At 40.8% G+C, this 17,763-nt stretch overlaps 1 protein-coding gene across 2 annotated transcripts in view; it reads left to right on the top strand.

The window, feature by feature from the left end:
- Positions 1 to 17,763, top strand: part of ADAMTSL1 (ADAMTS like 1) — an 821,320-nt gene that overhangs the window by 576,511 nt on the left and 227,046 nt on the right. For both annotated transcript variants that reach the window (XM_087822640.1, XM_087822641.1), the window contains 3 exons: positions 624 to 750; positions 14,030 to 14,104; positions 17,414 to 17,571. In XM_087822640.1, the coding sequence (XP_087678766.1) occupies positions 624 to 750; positions 14,030 to 14,104; positions 17,414 to 17,571 (360 nt within the window). The remainder of the gene's footprint in view (positions 1 to 623; positions 751 to 14,029; positions 14,105 to 17,413; positions 17,572 to 17,763) is intronic.

Raw genomic sequence — 17,763 nt, 5'->3', positions numbered from 1 at the left:
GTGAATCTTAATTACTGACGATGCGAATTATTTTTTTAAATATGTTTTTATTGATTTCATAGAGAGGAAGGGAGAGTGAGAGTGTGAGTGAGAGAGAGAGAGAGAGAGAGAAACATCAGTGATGAGTGAGCCATTGATCGGCTGCCTCCTGCACGGCCCCTGCTGGGGATCGAGCCCACAACTCAGACATGTGCCCTCACCGGGAATCGAACCTCGATCTCCTGGATCACAGGTGGATGCTCAACTGCTGAGCCACACTGGCTGGGCGACAGTGGGAATTATTTTTGAATTAACGTTCTATAATATCAATAGTGTAGGATCTTTCTCTTTCCCTCCCTCACCTTCTCCCCCTGCCTGACTCCCTCCTTCCCTTTCTCTGTCTCCCTCTCCCAACTCCTTTCCACTCTCCCTCCCTGTGTCTCACCATCTTTCTGTTTGTTTATTTGAATTCTAAAAACATCTTTGCCCACGCTGATGTTTTCTCCCTTAGCTTGATTCAGATGCCAGCTGAATTCCGTTGCCTCCCTGGTCCTGGGAAGCATGTTTTATGCCCAGGACAGTGAGAGGCCCCGCGGCCCAGCAGCAGGCACCTGGTTGAATTACACATCTCTCTTTCTTGTTAGATTGTTGGCTGCGATCACCAGCTCGGAAGCAACACCAAGGAAGATAACTGTGGAGTGTGCAACGGAGATGGGTCCACCTGCAGGCTGGTCCGAGGGCTGTATAAATCCCAGCTCTCCGCAACCAAACGTAAGCTGCTACAGCGGTGGGGCAATCTGTGGGCCTTTGGACTTGTTATCTCTTCCCCCGCCTGCCCCTGCTTAGCTCCCCTCAGCAACTAGTGAATGACCCCTCCACCAAAATGAAGACAAATCTGAAAACACTGTGGAAAGATTCGTGACCCTGCTTTGTGAATTAGTTTAAGTGGGACAAATCAGGTCACCCATTGCAACCCCAAGGAGGAAGCCTTTCCTTTTGAGGCACATTAGGAGCAAACTAGACATGGGTCTAGATACACTCTATGGGCGGGCATGAGCTTGTTGCCAGCGTGGGGACAGACTGCGTCCCATCTGCTACCTCACACAGTCAGATGTGCATGGTGGAATACAGCAGGGAACACAAGCAGATCAGAGCAAATTCACTCCCGCGTGGTGAAATCACATGGTCTTCATTTACAAAGTGACCTTTGATCAGTGCTGATCACAGGTTTTTTTCAGAATTCACATCAGGCAGTGATTATATGAAGCCATTCGTTGGCTTTCTGTCTTAATCTCTCTACACCAGCACAATAAATGTATGCTTACTATATACATGTAGGTGCCGGAAACTTCACATGATCATCTCATTCAATCCTTAGAATAGTCTTTTAGTGAGGTGCTATTTATCCCTACCTTACAAATGAGATACCTGAGGCTTAGACACGTTATGTGACTTGCTTACAGTCACAAGACTGTAAAGAGAAGAGCCAAGATTTAAGCCCAGCGTCTGATTCCAGAGCCTGAGCACCTATTCATTCCTCTGAACTGTCCCACAATACTGTTCCATGGCGGGATGTTTGTAAAGCACTTAGATGGATCAAGGTGAGGTACCTCAGATATCTGCCTCGCTAGGCCCTGCTGGGGTAGGTGGTACATGTTCTCGTAATACCTAACCCAACAATGGAGTCGTACATCAGTGGAGTTCATTTTAGAATACTGTTTGTGGCAATCGCCGCGCTTGGCGCTGCAGCAGATGTACACATAAATAAGACAGCCCTTGTACCCAAGGACATGCATTTTTAGAATAATTTCACCTCGCTTGGCATATTGTCTCCAGATTTTGCTCTTAATCCAGAATCTTTCAAGAGATCCTTGATTGAGTCTCCTCTGGTTTAGAAAATGAGAATGAATATCTTTACTGAATGTGGTTTTGTTCGCTTTACTTGTTGACGAGATGGAGGAAAACAGTTGACATATGTGAGGTTTGTGGCTTTAAATGGACTTGCAGGTCAAGAAGAAAGGCAGTGCGTACTGGAGAACTATCCCGAGAGGTCAGGGGAAAAATCAGCTTGTGAAAAAAACTAGGCTCTAGGGGAAAAGAGGTGGCATGTAAAAAGGCTAGGGACTTTTTAATACAGGAAACACCGGAGGTGCCATCTTAGCGAACTCTCCCCTTCTAATACCCCTGCAGATGGTGCCTAAAAAATTAAAAATATATATATAGAAAATCCTCTGGCAGAGAGATTGAGCAATGAGGTAAGTTAGACATTGATATAGTACATTCAGGAAAGACTTTTCTTTGGTCGTGTGCTGGTAGCGTTTTCTATAAGATGAAAAATTAAAGAATTTAGATGATGGAAACCAGAGAAGAATAGAAAGGTAGAGGCATAATTTGTTGTAAATCTCTGAAATCACGGTGGGATATATTTGGGGGAAACGGTGCATTTAGAAGGTCACTTTTATAGATCTCTTTAAGGAATACAGAAGAGTTAACATCTTTTTACTTATATCACATAACTGAATCAGCGCTTAGTATCTAGGAATCTAGAAATTTCTGTCAGACACGAAAAGATAGCAGACGTGTGTGCAGTACCTGCTGCATCGCACCTGCTGAGGGAGTGTTTTTCCTTCTTTCCTTCTCGTGTCCCCCACCTTCCCATCCTCATAGAGGGGCCTGAACAGGTTGCTCAGGTAGGTATTCCTCTTACCATCCTATTTGAGGGTGACTGGGGACCTTTGGGGCCTGAATCACTGGAGCAAAAGTGGAGAAACTGTGAAGGAACAAACTGGAAGAAAATGAGAGCCATAAGTCATCTCGGGGTCTGCAAAAAAGATACCTCAGTGCAAAGTGCTCTGTTCAGGACCAACAGTGGGTAAATTACATACTACACACCCCGATGATTTTCCATAATGACAAAACGCAATTGATTCGTTTACCTTAGCGCTGATGATGCCTCATGACAAAATGATTTATATCAATAAAGCCCAGCATGTGCGTGCACCTCACCACAATCTATAGCAGATGCTGAACAAACTGCCTCGTTTATGTTTTCTCCACCCCAGAAGAACCTTCCACCCAGATTTACAGACTGTGGGGCGACCCACAGGCAGGGAACGTTAGGCTGCTCCGGGGGGCCCAGTGTACTGGCCAGGTGAGCGGCCTTCCACCCGTGGAGGCCTGGAGGACTTCTGCCAGGTCTCTCCCCGGCCTCTGCCAAAAGCACTGTGAGCCAGCCGCATGCTCTTTCGAACTCCTAGCGCTCGGATTCCCCACATTGAACTCATTTTCTTCTGAACTTATATCCAACTTTTTTTTCCTTATGTTATCAAGCCTTGGGGGAACAAAGAAAAAACTGGAGAGTGGAGAAAGACCGCGGTGGAAAGTGCCAGAAGGAAAAGGAGGGTAGGAAGAACTTACAAACGGCTGCCATTAGCTGGCAAATAAAAAAGAAGCCATCTTTGTATTAAAAGACATGATTCTTGCCTAATACAAATGCAGACAACAGAAAAAGAGCTAGATCAGGCCCCCCTTACCCTTTTTAGAAGAGAAAGCTGTCCACTGATAGCATTTGGTGTTTCCACTTTTTCCTGGTCACCTCGTTTCTACTTCCCCAGTCCAACGAAAACTAATCAAATTTAGCTAATATCAACTACTTTTGATTCTTGGTATTAAAGGCTCGTTTTCCCAAAATTTTATTGGCCTGTACTTTGTTATGTATTTCCCAAGTCTATTCAGAACATACTTAGACCTAGAGCCAGTCTATTTGCTATCAGTTTGATGCCTCCAGCTTTGCAAACCTCTTGTGTGTACCTGCGTGTTTTGAAATCTGCTGGGTATCCTGAGCTCTCTCCCCGCCTCTCTTGAGTGGCAAGAGCTGGATAAACTAATTCGTACGTATCAAGATCAAATGAAGCTCTAAATGCCTGATTTTGCCTCTCAGACAGTGGCTTATGCTGATTCATAGTAACCATGGGTAAACATATTCCTGGACTATCATTCTGGCTCAAAGATTTTGAGGTAAAGGATGTTCATGATAAAACACAGATCTATGTATTATAAACTGAATAATACATATGAATGTTTTAAAGAAATTTCTACCTTGAACTTCAGGTTATGCTCACAAGCTACTCATTCATTCACTCATTCATTCAGCAGCAATTCACTCATCTACCCAACAACAAATATTTCTTGGGTACCTGCAGTTGAGGAACTGTTTTAGGTATTAGAAACATAGGAAAGAGCAAAACAGATAAAAATCTATTTTTCTCATGGGGTTTACATACTACTTCGAGGGACAGACAGATAAAGGAACAAGACAAATAACTGAATAAAATATATATGTGTCAGATAGTGATAAGAGGAAAGTAAGGCAGGGAAGGAGAGGAATAGGAGATTGGGCTGCTAGCCAAGGGTGTTGAAGGGTGTTGCAATGCTAAAAATGTTTATAAGGAAATATTCACTGATGAGATGGCATTTGAGCAAAGATCTAAGGAAGGTACAGGTTGCGCTCCATGCAAAAATCGGGGGGGGGAGAGAATTCCAGGCATAGAGAACAGTAAGTGCAAAGGCCCTGAGGCAGATGCAGTCTGAACATATTTCTTGAAAAGCAAAGAACCTTGTGCATGGTGAAGAATGGCACAGATATTGTAGGATTTTATAAGGACTTTGGCTTTTAATCTCAATGAAATGAGAAGACACAGGAGGATTTTGAGCAGGGGAATGACTTTTTCGATTTACTTTTTAAAGGGATCACTCTATCTACTATGCTGAGAATAAAGGATAAGGGGCCCAATTGTGAAAGTAAGAAAAGCAGTCAGGAGGCTGTTACAGTCAGCCAGGCCAGGGGTGATGCTGGCCTGGACCATGGTAGTAGCTGTGAAGGTGATAAGAAGTGATCCAGTTCAGGATATATTGCATTTCTTTAAATCTAAGACATCATTGCTTGCAAGATATACCATTATTTTATACACCACTAAGAGAGAGGGGATAAAAAGCTGCCATTGAAATTAAGAAATTATAACACAATGCCTTCTGACCACGTAGGCTTTTGCTTCATAGTTACTAAAAGATCTCTTTTAGCCGTAGGTATATTTTTATCCTATCCTGTATTACACCTACACATCCAGAAAAGGAAAATAAAACTGAAATAAGTTAATAAATTGATTTAAAAAGTTAAACTTTTTCTCAAACTTCAATTCTTTTTAATCACTTTGGACTGAGTTTCCACATGTCATCACAATACTTATGATACAGTATTTTTAAAAGAATCCACAAAAGAATTAAAGAGCTCATTGGTATTGGGCTCTTTTTTAACAGTTTCTTTGAGGTATCAATGATATGCAGTAAACTAGGTATTTAAAGTATACAGTTTGGTTTTAACATGTACATACACCTGAAACCAGCACCATGATCAAGATCTGAACATAGCCCTGCCGGGCGTGGCTCAGCGGTTGAGCATCGACCTAGGATCCAGGCGATCGGGGTTCGGTTCCTGGTCAGGGCACATGCCCGGTTGCGGGCTTGATCAATGACTCTCTCATCATTGATGTTTCTATCTCTCTCTGTCCCTTTCCTTTCCTCTCTCTGAAATCAATAAAGATATTTAAAAAAAAAAAAAAAAAAGATCTGAACATGTCCATCATCTCAAAAGTTTTCTCATTCCCTTGGCAATCCTTTCCTTCTGCTCCCTCCTGCCCTGTTTCTATCACTAGGTATTAGATATCATTTTCTAGAATTTTATGTTAATGGAATTATACAGTATATACTCTTTTCCATCTGGCTTTTTTCATTCAGCATAATTATTTTGAGATTCATTAATGTTGTAGCATGTATCAGCGGTATATTTTATTTTATTTCTGTAATAATTCCATTGTATGGACATACCACAGTTTGATTATCCATTCACCTGTTGATGGATATTTGGGGTGTCTTCATTTTGGGGCTCTAACAAATAAAGCTGCAATGAACATTCATGTCTTTAGATGGACAAATGCTTTCATTTCTCCTGGGTAAATTCCTAGGATTAGAGTGGCTGGATTATATGGTAGGTGTATGCTTACCATTTTAAGAAACTGCAAGACTGTTTTTTGGTTTTTTTAGTGTCTTACTATTTTACATTTCCACCAGCAGTGTCTAAGAGTTTCACTTGCTCAGCACTCTTACCATCACTTGACATTGTCAGTATTTTTATTTTAGACATTCTAATTGGTGTGCAGTGGTGTCTCATCATTGCTTTAATTTGCATTTTTCTAGTGGGTGCTGATGTTGAACCTCTTTTCCTATTGTATTCCAGTTGCTGATGTAATAAATTATCACAAACTTAGTGGCTTAACGCAAGACACTTATTTTACAGTTCTGGGGGGTAAGAAGTCTAAAATGGGTCTTATACTGGGCTAAAATCAAGGTACTGGCAGAGCTCTGTTCCTCCTGGAAGCCCTAAGGAAGAATTCACTTTCTTTTATTTTGATTTTGCAGCTGCTGGAGGCTATCTTCTTTCCTTGGCATCTTCAAAGTCCAGCAGCATTGCATTTTCAGAGCTCTATGACTCTAACCTGCTCTTCTGCCTCCCTCTACTAACTTAAAGAATGCTTGTGGTTCCATGGGGTCTGCCCAGGTAATCTAGGGTAATATTTTTATTTCAAGGTCAGCTGTTTAGCAACCTTAATTTCATCAGCAACCTTAATTCCCCATATCCATGTAACATAATATATTTGTAGGTTTGGGGCATCTTTGGCAGGAGGAGAGGCAGGATTTATTCTGCCCATCACACATGTGCTTATTTTCTCTTTGGTGTAGCGTTAGTTCAAGTCTTTTGCCCATTTTTAAAAATGGCTGTTTGGTTTCCTACTGTTGAGTTTTGAGAGTTCTTTATATATTCTGGTTACAAGTACTTTGTCAGATATACGATTTGAAAATATTTTTTCTCAGTAGGTAGCTTTCCAATTTTTTTTCCAAAATTGCTTAGTTATCTTTCACAGAGCAAAAGCTTTTAATTTTGATGAACAGCTTATCATTTTTTTCTTCCACGGATAGTGAATTTAATGCCATGTCTAACAACTTGCCTAACCCCAGGTCACAGAGTTTTCTCCTATGTTTTCTTCTAAAAGTGTCGGAGTTCTACATTTTTACCTTTAGATCTATGACCTATTTTCAGGTAATTTTTGTATAAGGTGTAAGGTTTATATGTAGGTTGATTTTTTTTTATAAGGATATCCAATTTTTTCACCTTCATTTGTTGAAAAGATAACCTTTTCTCCCTTGAATTGCCTTTTAAAATGTCAAAAATTCATTAGCCATTTCAGCGCAGGTCTATCCTGGAGTCTATTCAGATCTCTTCACCATATCAGGTTGTGTTGGTTACTGTAGCTTTAAAGTAAATCTTAAAATCAGGTAGCTTAATTTCTCCAGCTTTACCCTTTTCACACTTATTTTGGCTATTCTAATTCTTTTGCCTTTACACAGAGATTTTACAATCTCTTTTACCATATGTACCAGAAATCTTGCTGGGATTTTGATGAAAATTATTTCAATTCTACAGATTGATTTGCAGGGAATTGACATCTTTGCTATATTAACTTGTTCAACCTCTGAACACTGCACTCCTCTCCGTTTATTTAGGTCTTCTTTAATCTCTTTCATCAGTCTTTTATAGCTTTACGCCTACATGCCCTGTGTGTTTCAGTCAGGTTGATACCTCTTTCAAATGGCATTGCATTTCTTTGTTTCAGTTTTTGCATATCACTAGTTTATTCTTGGCCACATATTTTGCAGACTTGCCAAACTAATTTATTAGTTCTGTGAGTTTCTGGGTTTTGTACATAAACAATTATTTATTTACAAATCAGGATGGTTTTCCTTCTTTTCTTTCAATTTATAAACCACTAGTTATATTTATGGTCTTCCTGCACTGGCAAGGACGTCAAACACAATGTTGAACAGAAGTGGCGGGGTGGGTACCCTTAGCTTATCTCCATTCCCAAGGGGCAAAGCTTTCGATTCCTCACTGTAGAGCGTGATGTTAGCTGTAGGGTTCTTCATAGATGCTCTTTACCACCTTAGGGAAGTTCTAATCCATTCTTAATTTGCTGAGAGTCATTATCATAAATGGATGCTGAATTTTGTCAGATGCTTTTTCTCTCTCAGTTGATACGATCATGTGATTTTTCTGCGACTTCTGTGATGGATACTATTAACTGATCTCAGATAGCCTTACATCCCTGGAGTAAATTTTACTTGGTGTTGATGTATTATTATGGCTGTAGATTACTAACCTTCATTTGCTAGCATTTTGTTTGAGAGTTTTTTACATCTATGTTTATGAGGGAGTTGTCTGTAGTGTCCTTTGCTTTTACTGTCTTTGGTTTTGATGTAAGTGTAATATTGTCCTCATACAATGAGTTGGAGGAAAGTGATTCCTCCTTTTCTGTGTATTGGAAGAGACTGTATAGAACTGATGTTATTTCTCCTTTAAATTCTTGGTAGCTCTCACCAATGAGCTTCCCTGGGCCTGGAGTTTTTTAGTTTAGTTTTGTTTTGGTTTTGTGCTTAATTTTTTAACATATGGAATACACTTATAGTAACTATTTTAATGTCTATTCTTTGTTTTAACTGATTTTGCCCTTCAGTGTGGCTAGGTTTTGTTGTCATTGTTGTTTAATTTGCGTGCCTGGTAATTTTTTACCTGACTCCAGACATTGCAAATTTTATCTTGCTGGATACTAGGTATTTTTGTATTCCTACAAATATTCTAAATTTTGTTCTGGAAGCAGTTAAGTTACTTGAAGTCACTTTAATCCTTTTGGGTCTTAAAATTCGGTAGCAGGGACCAAAGCTATGTTTGGGCTAATGCTGATTGTGCCCTGCTGCTGAGGCAAGAGCCTTCTGAGCACCAGTGCCCAATGGCATGAAGTTTTCTGGCCTGGCTGGTGGGATAAGATACTGTTCAGGCCCTATATGCCTGGCAGATACTCATCCCTGTAATTCTTTTAAGTGATGTGGGTCTTTTCCTGGCCTCAGGTAGTTTCTCCATATGTATGTGCTGGTTGATTGGTATGAGGGTTCTGCTGGATATCAAAAGAGAGAACTCTTAAATCTCTGGAGTTGTCTCTCTCTGTAGCTTTCTCTCTCTAGAAATCTGTCCTTCAAGCTGGAGCAATGTTAAGGCTTATCTGCTTTGTTTCCTAACTCTCAAGGACCTTCTTTGTTTGCTATCTGGTGTCTTGAAAGCCATGGTTTCATTTTTTTTTCTGACCTTTTGGTTGTTTCAGGTAGGAGATTGAGCCTGGGCCTTCCCACTCCATCTTGGCAGACAACAGACGTCTTGGTGCTGGGCTCTTAACTCAGTTTCCAATTATGTAGAACTAGCCAGATTTTGACTCCCACTTTGAGGATGTTCTTGAGCGCATCTGATTCCTCATCTCCCTACAACTCTCATAACCATTTGATTCCCAGAAGTTAAATGAATGTGCTGTACTATTTTCTTGGAATTTTCTTCCAGGCTGCTGACACCCATTTTGCAAGTTTGATACTGACTGTTTTGATGTTAGTGCCTGTGCGGTTAGAGGTAACTATGGCAGGATTATTGCCTCGGTGAGAAAGAATATAAGGCACCAGTGATTGTGAGATGCATTCTGATTTCATATATGTTAAAATGTGAAATATGGTGGAATCAATGAAATATGGCTTTTTGACTCTAGTGACAGTAGGACTTTCAGATTGATATAAGCACGAAATCAAGGATGGCTCCAAAGTTTTTTGTTTTGTTTTTTTAAATATATCTTTATTGATTTCAGAGAGTGAAAGGGAGAGGGAGAGAAAGAGATAGATACATCAATGATAAGAGAGTCATTGACTGGCTGCCTTTTGCACGCCCTGTACTGGGGATCGAGCCTGCAAACCAGGCATGTGCCCTGACCAGTAATCGAACCTCAATCTCCTAGATCATAGGTCAGTGCTCAACCGCTGAGCAACACTGGCTGGGGCACCAAAGTTTTTTATCTAGACAAAAACAGGGGGCAGGGGCGGGGGAAGGAAGCATGTTGTTTGGCCTGTCCAGCATCTGGCCTCCATTGTGCAATTACTGATAAAATGGGGGCAGGGGCAATATGAAGGGCTCATCTTATTTTATTGGATGTATTTTTAAAGTAATGAAGTTGGCATGAAGATTAAAAATATACCATTAAAACCTCCTCAAGATCAGCAGACTATTTTTACATATAGCCAAATGTATTAACAAGGGCTCTTTCATCAAAAAATAATAATGATAAGATTATCAGCCCCAAAGGCTTAGAGCAGAGTCTTTAAACACATCAACTTATCAACAGGTCTAAATCTAAAAATAAGATAAACTCAGATTTCAGAATAGGAAATCCTGTCTTTTCAGAACTTAACATTTTTATTATCACCTTTCTCTGATATAGCAATGAATTACACAGAAAAATCCACGTATGACAAGGTTACAAATGGATCTCAAATGCTCTATAGAAATATGTGGAATATATATATGTATATAGTAGAAAGTTTTTTTAATCCTCACCTGAGGATATGTGTTTTGAGTTTTTTTATTGATTTTAGAGTAAGAGGGAAGAAGGGATAGAGGGAGGGAGAGAAGGAGGGAGAGAGAGAGAGAGAAACATTTATCGGTTGCCTCCTGTGCATGCCCCTATTGGGGATCGAACGCCACAACCTAGGTATGTGCCCTGACCAGGAATCAAATCCACAACCTTTTGGTGCACAAGACGACATTCCAGCCAGCTGTGCCACCCAGCCAGGGCAATAGCTGTATATTTTTTCTTACAAAATCTTTTAGGTATAATCCTTGAGAACAATTTTCTTGAAAAAGGACATTTACAACCCATATATGTGAAAAAACAAGATTTATGATTCCCATGGAAACCTGGTCGTAGAGCGGTGTGCCTTTGGGGGATAGGGCACCCCGAGGGTTGTGCAGCACAGGGGGAGAGGTGTAGCCACCTGCCTTGCCAGCCGTACCCACCGAGTTACTCCCTGAGGAGCAGGTGATGAAACCGACAGCTCACACATTCTCGGTGTCTTAAACACCTCTCTGTGCACAACAGCGTAATAGATACCAAGTGGAAGAATCGCCAACACATCTCTCATCATTGAGAATTTATCTTCAAATGAGACAATTATTAATACATATACAACCCCAAGACTGGCTTTTTATCAACATGCAGAAATGAAATTAATTTTTTTTCTTCTTGCTTTCTGTCATATTAAGAACATCATATATTAAAGTGTATTCTGAGATGTATCAGCTGATGTTAACAGATAATACGTAAGCAAAAGTTTCCCTGCATGAATACATTCAGGACACATTGGGCTCCCCGGAATGAAATGGATTTTTTTGGGTCAGGGCTCCTAAGATAAATTAACCAGTGTGCTTCAGGAATTTCCATGAACAGGGAATAGCGTGTGGTGTTTTCCACACCTTCTTTAACTTTAGGTCTCTTTTTCATGGGCCACCTTGTGGGGCTGCTGCTTTGTTTGTCTTGTTCATCGCTGAACCCCCAGGACCTAGGATGGAACATGGCACTAGGAGTCACTAAAAAACACTTGTGGAATAAAGTAATAAATTCGCTGGGTGCCCAATGACCTGCCAGTTGTCTGTTAGCTCTGTACAGAATAGGCCGTGACTCCCCCGCCCCGGGCTGTGTGCTGCCGACAGTTCAAGTTTGCGCCGGGCCGAGCTGCTCCGTGTTGCTCTTAGGCCCCCCAAGTGTTAGAGCAGCGTCAGACGCTCCATTCTTACCTGGTCTGCTCTCCCCACCCTGCCCTCTCCCCCCAGCAGCCTTGGAGGCTCCTCCCCATCTTCCTCGGGGAGCATACAAAGGTTACGGCATCAGCTGCAAGCTGGGCCAGGGCCCTGGGTGTGGGACGTGTCACTTCTCAGCAGAGCCAGAGGGAGGCCGCCCGAGCAGCGTGTGGGTCAGAGACTGCCGCCAACAGAAAGCTTCCCTTTTGCTTGCACTTTACTTGACCCGTGGATAAACAAAGACGTTCTATTTCTAGAAATCCCATTGTTTTAACTGCTTTGAGTTTCTTTTGTAAACTTAAACATCCATGTCTATGCCAGGCGTTTCGAGTCTGCGGGCCCAGTCTGAACGGTCTTTGTTCACTCTCTCTGTTCCCCTTACGTGTTTTGTTCTTCTCAGCCGCGGACTCTCAGCTATCTGAAAGTCAGCCTTTTCTTTAACAGTGTATGACATTAAAAACAACTGGGAGGTCGCAGTGTGAGTAGAATATCCAATATTGCAGAGAACTTGATAAATGTAACCTCTTTGGGGAAGAAATTGAAGGCTCGTGATTCTTTCTCGTTCGGCTGGCTGTGTGGTAGGAGTCTTGAGGCATTTAAAACATCCTAAAAACAAACACAGTCTTTCAGTTCCTGTTTTTAAGGAGATTTGGGATAGAGGGAGGAAAATAATATCTACAGAATACTGTGTTCCAGGCTATACATTTATGTATCTATATCTATACCCATACCTGTATCTCCTCACAACAATATCACAGCTAAGTGTTGTTATCCCTGCTCTACAAACAGAATAACTGAGGATCAGTGAAGTTGGGGAACTTATGAGATTCTTTTATTGAAATTCAGTTCACCCAAAGACAAGATGATATGTTGAAGTTCAGAAAAATTGGCTACCTTTTGAGATTCTTGATATAAGCTAAATTCTTCCAGGGATGGGATGATAATGTATAATATTGGAAAGATGTTTGTGAAACAGAGAATCCCACAGTGCTTCTGACTATGCTGGTGAATTTAAAACACCTGCTGTCCCTGGCCTTCTGTTCTTGGACCTTGGTTCCTCCTCATACTTCTCAGAGGCTTCATTTCTTCATCGTCCAGTGGGGATAGTGGCATCTTCTTTGCCTATATTAACAAATTTTGGGTGAAAGAATAAATAGTATAATTCAGGTGAAAGCGAAACTCTTCAGCGCAATGCAAATACAAGGTGTTGTCACAAGCGACGTTCTAAAGAAGAATGCCGGTGATGTGTTTGGGGTGCATGTATATACCTTCAATTTTTTTAAATGTAGGTTTGGGGACTGCTTCCAATGAGTTTAGGCTTAATTGCAAGCATGGTAAAAAGTAATCCATTTTTAAATGATCTGTAATTTAGCCAGTTGTTTTTTTCAAAACAGAAGGTGTGTCGGGGAAATATGAATAACCATTTATGGGACACTTCCTATGTAGAGTAGTCAATGCAGATAGAGTAAAAGATATTGAGGAATTGGAAGGCATGATTTCTGCCCTAGAGGAACTTGAAAACCCTAAATAAACATTTATTTCCCCTATTCTTATCTGTTTTACTTATCCAAGACAGTTCCTTTGCTAGAGAGAAATCCAGATTTTGATATAATAAAGTCATCCTGGGAACATTAGAATTTATTTTCCTTTTGTAATTGAACACAATTGCTCTAATCTAGAGAAATTTGGCAATATAAGACCAGGATTTAAAATCAGAAATGAAAACTTGCAAATCCATTCTTTCATATATCAAAGTTCACATATATTTTTTGAAGGTCCGATCCCCCATGACTTACCTAGTGAGCAGCTTTTCTGTCGTATTTTATTTTGAGAAAACTAAAAATTTTGATTCCCAAATGCGATGTTCCCATTTCAAAGACTTAAAAAAAAGATTGCCACCTTGGCCAGTGTGGGTCAGTGGTTAAAGCCTCGGCTGCACACCAAAGGGTCACGGGTTTGACTCCCTGTCAAGGGCACGTACCTGGGTTGCCGTTCGCTCCCCACCGCCAGTCGGGGCGCATGCAGGAGGCAACCTGTGTGTGTGTGTGTGTGTGTGTGTGTGTGTGTGTGTGTGTGTCCTCCCCGCTCCCTCCCTTCCACTCTCTCTGCAAAAGCAATGGAAAGATCATCCTCTGATGACTGTTAACGACAACGACAAAAAAGATCGGTCATTTTGTTGGGGGAGAGCGGGGTTGTAAATCAGCGCCTTTATAGGAGACGATCGGTAATTTTGTATCCAATTATGTGCTTTTAAGACTTTGCTTTGTTTCTCTCTAGTGGATGACACTGTGGTTGCCATTCCCTACGGAAGCAGACATGTTCTCCTTACCTTAAAAGGACCTGATCACTTGTGTAAGTAAACTCAGTTGGTTTCCTTTGAGTATTGGGAATTTTAGGCATCATTATTATTTATTTTCTGTTCTCAGAATAGATTAAAATACAAACCTCTCCACTCTATCATAAGATGATATTTTGAATGCTTCTGTTTATCTTTTGGTTGCCTAATGAGATAGCAGAAAACTCTGTGGTGATTATCTCTAACCACAGTCATCCTGAAAAATACAGCATAGTTGCTGCCCATAGACTGTTCATGAGTTAAGCCCATTTTATGATTTCGAGAATATTATTTCCCATCTGTCTTCTGCAGTTTCGATCAATCACAGTCTTTTTCTCACCTTGCCTCTCGTTTTGTGTTTTCTTCTTCCTTCCTCTCCTTCCTTCCTTCTTTAATTCTTCCTACTCTCATGTTTCATTCCTTTATCAATTCAGAGGAACACAGAAGCACCAAACAACCTTAATACTATGGCATTTAAAGAAACCATTTTGGTATAATTAAGCATCCCGTGTATTAAAGACAACGTAAGGTCCTAATATCTTGAAGATAGCTTTTGGATTCAGGATTACTAAAGGGGTGATCGGAACCCAAAGATCAGATGGTAGCATGGCCCCACCAGAGTGGGTACAAGAACTGACCCACACATCTTTTAAAAAAAAAAAAAAAATACCATTTAGCGCTGCTTAGATGTAGACCTGTAAATTACAAACAGAAAATTATGGGCTATGAACCAGGGAGGGGGTAGGAGAGGATGTGCTAGTATTTTCTGCAAAATTCAGTTTCCCTGAAAGATTTTACTTCAGTTGATCCCTTGAGCATTTCTGATCTGCACTGTGATCATTCCTGGGTTCTGACAAAGCTATCTGGCATCTTCTGCTCTTTCTCCCTCCCACACACAGGCCTAAGAAACCAATTTAGGTAGCAAGCACTGTCTTTTGACAATCGGATTATGACTGAAATCATTGCAGGAAGACAAACAAGATGAAGACAGATTGGAGCCTGTGAAAGTTCAGATAGCCTACTATAGTCTTTCTAAAAATAAAAATAAGTGCACTTCATGGGAGAGGTGGGGCTTAAAGGGTCATGTGAAAGAAAGGGATAGGAAGGTGCCATTCGGGAAAAGCCAAAAGATGCTGATAAGACACCTTATATGGTTCCAAGTTCTTTCCTAGCCCTGAATAATCCCCCAAAATACAGTGTTCTCACGTCAAACAATGATATATATGTGTTCACTCTGACCATTTAAGTGATTTGTTTTTCCCCTTGAGAACTGGGCAGAGGTAACTGCTGGTGTAACAACCTCCCTCAAAAGCAGCGTTTTTCTGAGCAGGGTCAGGCTAAAATGAAACATCAGATCAAGACCATCCCCAACTTGGGGACTGACTTCTCACCGCGGAAGAAAGAACCCAGAGGAAGATAGGTATAAGGGGAAAATTTATTTTTATAAATGTATTAGCCTCCCAGATTTCCTAATTATGTGAACACAAAGAAGCTGACAAAGTGGCCTTCTTTGGTTTAATTGCCCCAAGGATTTGATAGGTAAAATTGCACATGATATTTATAAATGATGAAAAGCAAAATGGAATCTGCTTTTTTCCCCCAGCAGACATACTGTTGATAACATATGTATAACTAAGGAAGTTTCTGTTTTGTTTTTGTATTTGGAATACAGTTCAAAATGAATATGTGAGTAAGTGATGGCCTGTTTCTCTTGCGACCCTTTGTCCTTTAATCCCAGCAGCTGGTTCAATACGAGGCCATCCTTAAATTTTTAGGGCCCAGCTAGAACAAGATTAGGCAGTCTGGTCCAGCCCCACCTCATCTTTAATCAGAAGTGCCTTCAGAAGGACACTGGGAGGCCTGGTGAGAAAATTGAATCAGATGCTCAGATTAGGTTTAGACCTCCAAGATTTTTCCAAAACTAAATTAACTTATATCCTGGAGATACCTCCACAAATTCGTGTAAACTCATATAATGCAGCTGGAAGAATGAAGGCTGGAAGAAAGAGATGCAGTGCTATTACCTTCCTCTGATCACAACTGTGGTTCCCACACTCAGATATTTCCTTGGGTGCCTTATGTTCTTCTGTGAGGGCTCTCTGCTGTGGGGAGGGAGGGAGGGAGGGAGGGAGGGAGGGAGGGAGGGAGGGAGGGAGGGAGGGAGGGAGGGAGGGAAGCCTGGCCTACTCCCAAATAAGGGCTGCACAGACTTCTTTGAGTGTCACGAGTATTTAAATGGACACCAACATTTCCACCTGTTGGTATTCCTTGTAGTGGAGAACTTAATTTGATCATCTAGAAGAATTTAGTACAAATACTTTAGGCACTTTAGTACATCCAGAGAGGTTAAAAGTATTCTTAACCACAGAACCCCAATCTGTAAAACATATAAGAGGAGAGTCAGTCTGATTGAATGTAGGGTAGACCTAGAGCTTCACGCAGGCTCCCCATCTTTCTTCTAAAGAACGCCTGCCAAAACCAAGGGTTCTTGTTAGATTTAGCCTATCTACCACCCCTTATGCAGTGGGCAATTATTCTAAATCACCTTTCAATCACATGAGAATTTCACATGCTCTGAAATGCACATCATAATTACCATTAGCCCCAGCATACTTTGATTTCCTGCAACAAAAGTTGCTTCACAGGTTTGTCATTGGCCAAATTCAGCTCAGAATGCTCCAGGAATCAAGTTTTTCTTTCCATCTTCAGCTCTTATGAAATATCATATATATACATAATACTAAATGAAGTACCAAAAAGGATTTCAGAAAGAAAGAGAACCGAAAAGGAGAGTTAGTTCCCTTAAGTCACTACATTTTCTTCATTTTGAACAATAGCACATGTGCAGTAAGTAACCAGAACGTATAAATAAATACAAGGCAATAAAATCACACAGGGAATTCAGTGAGGCACCGTGGATCTCACAGAGTAAAAAGGAAAGTGTAAGGTATTCTAGGCTGAGGGCCATAAAGACTGAAATCAATAAGATATATATGGGAGATGGTTTAGTCAGAGGAACAGGACTGTGATAAGGTGGGGTGCCCAAATGAGGTCACCCAGGGAGTCAAAGGTTTTTTGACAGGGCACCTTGAATGTTTGGATAATGAATTTTAAAATAGTTTCATTAGCAGCATAAACTCCTGTGTGATCCAAAGTGCCTATTTATTTTGTTTACATCATAATTTTAATTGTGTCAGCCATATAAAGAATAATACTTCTCCCTTCTATAGATAGTTCTAGGCTCTGTTTCATGGAAAGTACTTGCATGTGGTCTGTCGTCGCCCTGGGAACATCTTTCTCTTCTCTTCATGTGTTTGATTATTTAGATCTGGAAACCAAAACCCTGCAGGGAGCTAAAGGTGAAAACAGACTCAGCTCTACAGGCATCTTTCTTGTGGACAATTCTAGTGTGGACTTCCAGAAATATCCAGACAAAGAGATCCTGAAAATGGCTGGACCACTCACTGCAGATTTCATTGTCAAGGTAAGCTCATTTAGGTACTTTGTTTTCAAGCCACCTCGAAACTCATGGTATTTATAATCCCCCGAAGAGAGAGATTTTAACTTTGACATAGATTTGGAAAGTTTATTTTCCAAGAGATGTTTAATTTAAGGGTGTTGAGCTACATCCTGGACTTTATAAGAACATATAATTTTTTTAAGGTCCTAGGAAAAT

This window comes from Miniopterus natalensis, chromosome 12 (genome assembly GCF_054644295.1).
Source record: "Miniopterus natalensis isolate mMinNat1 chromosome 12, mMinNat1.hap1, whole genome shotgun sequence".
In the NCBI taxonomy this organism is placed as follows: domain Eukaryota; kingdom Metazoa; phylum Chordata; class Mammalia; order Chiroptera; family Miniopteridae; genus Miniopterus; species Miniopterus natalensis.
The sequence above is the reverse complement of the archived record's forward strand: the minus strand, read 5'-3'. Positions and strand labels throughout refer to the sequence as shown.